Below are 5,472 nucleotides of genomic sequence, written 5' to 3' on the forward strand. Positions count from 1 at the left end.
CTACCTCACGTCCAGCGATTTCTTCAGCTTCATCAAGTAGAAGAAACTCTGGGAAAATTCCACAAGCGCAACTGCCATCAAGTAAGCATCCATCAAATACTGGACGCTTGAACTGGGGCTGTTCACCCGTCATTGCCACCCAGTAGTTACCTGAAGGTAACGTTCCCTGTGTACTGAGTTCTGCTGGTGCACATCATGACATGATGGATGATGATACACCTGAGATACTTGGGGAAACTTCTTACCCTTCCAAGGTTGTAATGGTTAGCTCACCAAACAAGAAACGTGTCTCACTTCCACAATCCCCGATCCAGGTTAAGGTCGAGCTCTCCTACAGGCTTGAGAAGTGGCCGCAAATTCATTTTGCACGCTGTGCCTTTTTTCCCTCCTCTTACCCCGTACCACACTTCTAAAGAAGGCACTAGTGAAATTGGGAATGATGATGGAGCTACCAACAAGAACAATTGGTACGAGGCACGATTCGGATGTTTTTCAGAGCTGATTATGGACAATCTGCTTACAGCTTACAGCATTGAGCAGAATAACTGGACAAAGCTACTGATCGGCTTCCAACTTCCGCAAATTCATCCAAAGACTACCTCTGTATTGCCAGAAGTTCGGTAAGCCTTGTTCTAAAAGGCAGTGCTATTTCTTGATGCCATTGCAAAGCTCGGTCATATCGTTGTATCAAAAAACAAGCAGTCATTACTTGAGTGCAAACTTGCAATTACTCTGTTGCTGCAATCTGCTTTCACTCTTATGATGAACTTGCATGCTCCTCTTGCAATATCGTTCTATCAAAATACAAAAAATAAAAGTACAAACTCGTAAAATAATATAATAATAATAACAATAATACATTAATGAATACCAAAACAAAGTACATCCAAAATTCAGTCCCTACTCACTACTGCCTACAAGTGGTATACAAATATCACACCCAAAACTTTATTTGTAGGGAAGAACAGAACACAAATGGGAATTAGAAAGGTCAATCTAGCTGCTGTACTCATATACTCCATGCCCCATTTTTTATAACGCCTACTTGTACATGTGCGTTTCTCATTCATTATTGTTAGATACATACTACTTCCTCATTAGCTCCAGGCGGAAACTGTCAGATTTATGAGCGATACCCGTCAAGCCCCAGCCGTGCAGAAAGCCAACTGGAGACCTCATTCATCTCTTTAGGGATAGTGTAGTGGCCGAGCCTGAAATGTTAAACGAAATACTCAGAAAATCTGCTTAAACCTCATAAGGGTTTGAACAAGATATGTTATTTGAGTATGTTTTTCTTATGGAAATGAATCTTTACCCTTCAAATGGTTTGAACGAAAGGTATCGGAATCCTGCTGAAGTCAAGCACTGGACTGATTTCTCTCCATATTTGTAGGCTACTTCACCATCACCTACAAAAAATGTGTGATCAGTTTCGCATACTGATTGTCGATCATCTACAGTGCAGCATACTGGCTTCTGGTGTGTGACATATATCAAGTGACCTAGAAACTGTTCAAATAAATGCAAACTGCAGTATTGGCAAAAAAAGTTCTATGGAGACATACTGGTTCCATGGCATTGCAAAATGGGTAATGATGCGGCACGCCTCAAAGCCTCGTGTGAACCTTCTATTTTGTTCCATAAGCTCCTGCACAAAGTTGCAAACCTTTTAATTGTCGGACATGGAAGTCTTTTGATATTGATACTCGGATCAACGGGTACAAAGTCATACCTTGCTCCTGGAAGCCAGCCACTTAGTCCAACAACTGCCCTCAGATTGAGAGGGTATGGGTTGCCATTTCCGTACCTACCCGCAGCATAACAAGTTGCAGAGTAAAGGGCCATTGCAGCACCCATGCTAAAGCCTCCAATACCGACTTTAACTGCCATAAGAAAACGTGATAAACATTTCAAACATTCAGAAATGAAAACAACCTGCATAAACTCGGAATAATTTCTTGAAAACTTGTGCACGTTTTAACAATGATGATTTGTAAGAAACGGAGGAAAAAGAATCCCAGGAAGTTAATAATTTTAAAGTAGTTTAGAACTGAACGCACCATCAGCTGGCTCAGTTGACAACAAGTTCGCAATATGCGCTGCTGAAGCATCTAAATTCTCCCAATCATCTGGACCATCATCTGAAAGCTCTCCCATTTCAAACCCTGAAAAAGAATCGAATAATTCAGAAGATTATTATCAATATCAAAGCACCACCAGATACTGGATTTCATCTGAAGAAATTTAGTTTTTCTTTTCTTTGGTTATGACTCATGAGAGTATGAAGTGCAAAGCAAACTACTTCTTCATCTAACCGAAATATAATCTTACATGCAGTGCAAGGAAATCCACCTAGTACAGCCACAGGACGGGTAGGAGCAGTTGGGCAGATCCACTTAATCTGTTTCATATATTACCAAAGGTAATTAACGCACAGGTTGAACAAAGTAGAGAGATATAAGCATGTGCGAACAGAAATACAAATTCTTAAGCTTACAAAATAGTTGGAGAGACATATATGCTTACATTTGGAAGTGGTAGAGATTCCAACATTTGAGATGTGCTACAGAGAGAAGGAGCATAACATGAGACATATAACTCTTACATTATTCAACACGCAGAAACTTCAACGGCTAAAATAAATTGAAACAGCAGGTGAAGCCTGTGCAGCTCTTTTGAACATGACAGCATACTAGTTGAGAAAGCATCAACACAAGCAATGAAAGCACAAGTGCGGTAAAAAGTCCAGAATTGTATCGAGGATAAAAGGAACGGAACCAGTTCATGTGTTGATCAAGTAAGAATAATCAATACTTAGAAAGCATATCAGTAAACAAATTAAGTGTATTTCTGGTTACCCACTTGGAGAACAAAGTAAACTAGCGGTCCCCCAGTAATGACTTTGGCATATACTATTTCCAAATCAAGGCTTCCCAAATTAAGTTTGCCATGGATCAGATTAGAAGTGAAAGGGACATTTATCATATCATATAATCTCACGGTGCTACTGCTCTCTTAATCGAATTTATTCGATTGAGAACCTCACTGAAAAGATGCTGAAAAGATGTATAATGGAGCCCTCCTTTTTCAAGTTATAGAGTATGTACAGGTGTTGACATTTCCTGAAACACGATTCATTTTTCTCATATACGAAAAAACCAAAAAGTTCATCCTTCCATTAAAGGACGTGTACTTCATACAAAAGGGAAGGAATGAAGAATTATATTGACCGGTGATAATAAATCAGGTTATAAACACCAAATATAGAAAAAAACCTGTCTTATGATAAAGTTAATATGAAATGGAGAATGATGTAGTTTGGCGGTGTAATGGAAAAGCACACTTGATACTCAAATTCGATTATGAACTTAACTATTTAACTGAGGATTACTACTGTAAACTGCTGAGTAGGAAACTTATATGGTATTCAGGTTGTCTGCTCTATGCGCCACAACATTAGTTGGAAGAACTTCTCTATGTGCCACAACATTGGATAGAGTATCTTCAAGAGAAGGCCTATCAGATACAGAACCGCAACAACGTACGGTATATCACTCACAAACAGAGCAAAGGAATAGAAAGGGACAGAGAAACAGTACCTTGAGCCGTTATCTCCAAGTCCATGCAGCCAGACCATTGTTGCTTGATGCTTTCCTTTGGGCCTCACCACATGTGTCCTACCAAACTCAATTCTCTTAGCAGTTCTGCTACCTGAAATTTTTGTCAACAAAAAGTGGCTACTCAGCAACTATACAGGTTTATGCTGCCACAATTCTCTTTTTTCAAGGATATGGACCAAGAAAATCACCGTTCATTGCACTAGTAGAAATCAATAATAAGAACACAAAACTTAAGACAGCAAAAACTGGAAATTGAGTTACCTAACAATTGAATGAAATATAGTAAAGATATATAGACTTGAACAAATTTAGACAATGAAAGGTGCTAATGCTATATATATGATGGGCAGGAAACCAACCAGAAGACATGTTAGAATGCGTATAGCTCATCTTTGTGTGTTTTTCGGGTAAGCTGCTGCGCTAAACAGGCCGCTCTATTGCAACAAGCTAGGAGAAGGCACTGCAATGTAGAAAACCCAGAATGAGAGTGTATTTATAGGCAAATGGGGTTGGGGGGAAGAGTGAGAAAAATGGAATAAAACATGTGTTAATATGCATCATTTGTCACTATTAAGATCAGTGTGCAATGCATACCAGCTACGCCAAAAACCGCCTAGAAACTCAAAAGGAGAGAAAGCACAGCAAAGCAAAGCATCAATGAAAAGGAGAGCTAAAGAAAGGGACAAAAGTAGGAAGAGAGCAGAGAGAATCCATGCCAGAGTTGAGCACATTCATCCATTCATTAGAGAGAGAGAGCTCTTGCAACATAGACAGACAGACACAGACAACATCTAGAGAGAGAGAGAGGAATCTATGCTTGTGGGTAGCGGCCAGAAATAAAGCAAAAATCAAACAGCAACACCAAAAACTGAAAAGAATATTGCTGAAAACAAGAAAGAATAACCCTAGTTTGTGAAAGAAAAATATCTTTTTTTTTCCAATCATTAGTTAATGAATTTTTCTTGATTGATGGATACACCTTAACCACTATTAAAGTTTTTCAAGTATTACAATTTCTTTTTTCTGGTTTACATTCTAGTGCTCATTTTCTAAACATGATATTAACAAGTGAAAAGAAGCAGGAAACCGTAAGAACGAAGAACTGGCTTCCATCCAGCCTCCAGCTTTCTCTATCTGTCACTTGTACCCTTTTTCTTCTTATAAATCTTAATGAATTTCTGATTGTATATACAATATTGCTACCAAGACATACATACATATATATATATATATATGTGTGTGTGTGTGTTTGTGTGTATGTGTGTGTGTATATATATATATATAATAAACAATAATACTATAATAACTTATATTTCCAAAAAGATTTGTGCATAAATCACCAACCTGGATTTGTTATATGGAAGAGACAAGGGGAAAAGTATGGGAACTTTTTTCTCTCCTTCCATCACCTTTTGCCAAATGCCAACTTTCTTACTTTCCATACCGAACCCCCACCTTTAAAAGTTTTATCTGTTCACATTCATTACAGACGCCAACCAAAATCACTAGAATTTTTTTAGCGGTGACATGACGTTTCTTTTTCATAATTTTATTATCTTTTTCATAATTTTAATATCAAACGATATTACTATTAAGCTAACTCTTAAATGACAAGTAATCGTAAATAACAAGTTTGATATCAATTTATTATCCATTTTTCTTAGTATAAATATATCATTTGTAAAAAAAACAGAAAAAAAAAAAGTGGATATGAAAGATGCAACGAGTTAAAAGAGAAAAACTTTATCTAACATGGCAATCACCACTTACGTCCCATGATGTTTTTAATCTACATATTATAATATGAGTGAACATAATAATGTCATAGACTTAAAAGCAGTGTTAATTAATA

At 37.5% G+C, this 5,472-nt stretch overlaps 1 protein-coding gene across 3 annotated transcripts; it reads right to left on the reverse strand.

The window, feature by feature from the left end:
* Positions 1–833: 833 nt before the first annotated feature.
* Positions 834–5,024, reverse strand: LOC103413760 (uncharacterized). 3 transcript variants are annotated; one of them, XM_070805417.1, is made up of 10 exons: positions 4,965–5,024; positions 3,980–4,080; positions 3,600–3,711; positions 2,527–2,563; positions 2,332–2,401; positions 2,061–2,165; positions 1,733–1,883; positions 1,566–1,648; positions 1,316–1,409; positions 834–1,211 (listed from the first exon to the last, which is right to left on the reverse strand). In XM_070805417.1, the coding sequence occupies exons 2-10, from the start codon at positions 4,008–4,010 to the stop codon at positions 1,124–1,126; spliced, it is 771 nt and encodes a 256-aa protein (XP_070661518.1). In that variant the 5' UTR covers positions 4,011–4,080; positions 4,965–5,024; the 3' UTR covers positions 834–1,123. The 3 variants fall into 3 exon arrangements, with proteins under 3 accessions (XP_070661518.1, XP_008350421.1, XP_008350420.1); XM_008352199.4 differs by lacking the exon at positions 4,965–5,024 and adding an exon at positions 4,708–4,768; XM_008352198.4 differs by lacking the exon at positions 4,965–5,024 and adding an exon at positions 4,215–4,354.
* Between the last annotated feature and the right edge of the window lie 448 nt (positions 5,025–5,472).

This window comes from Malus domestica, chromosome 09, assembly GCF_042453785.1.
Source record: "Malus domestica chromosome 09, GDT2T_hap1".
Taxonomy (NCBI): domain Eukaryota; kingdom Viridiplantae; phylum Streptophyta; class Magnoliopsida; order Rosales; family Rosaceae; genus Malus; species Malus domestica.

Coding starts and splice junctions, on each gene's coding strand:
- LOC103413760 (XM_070805417.1), bottom strand. CDS start 4,010: ATGAGCTATACGCATTCTAACATGTCTTCTG. Junction 1,884..2,060: donor GTCAACTGAGCCAGCTGATG/GTGCGTTCAGTT, acceptor TTCTTATGGCAG/TTAAAGTCGGTATTGGAGGC. Junction 1,212..1,315: donor TCGTTCAAACCATTTGAAGG/GTAAAGATTCAT, acceptor TTAACATTTCAG/GCTCGGCCACTACACTATCC.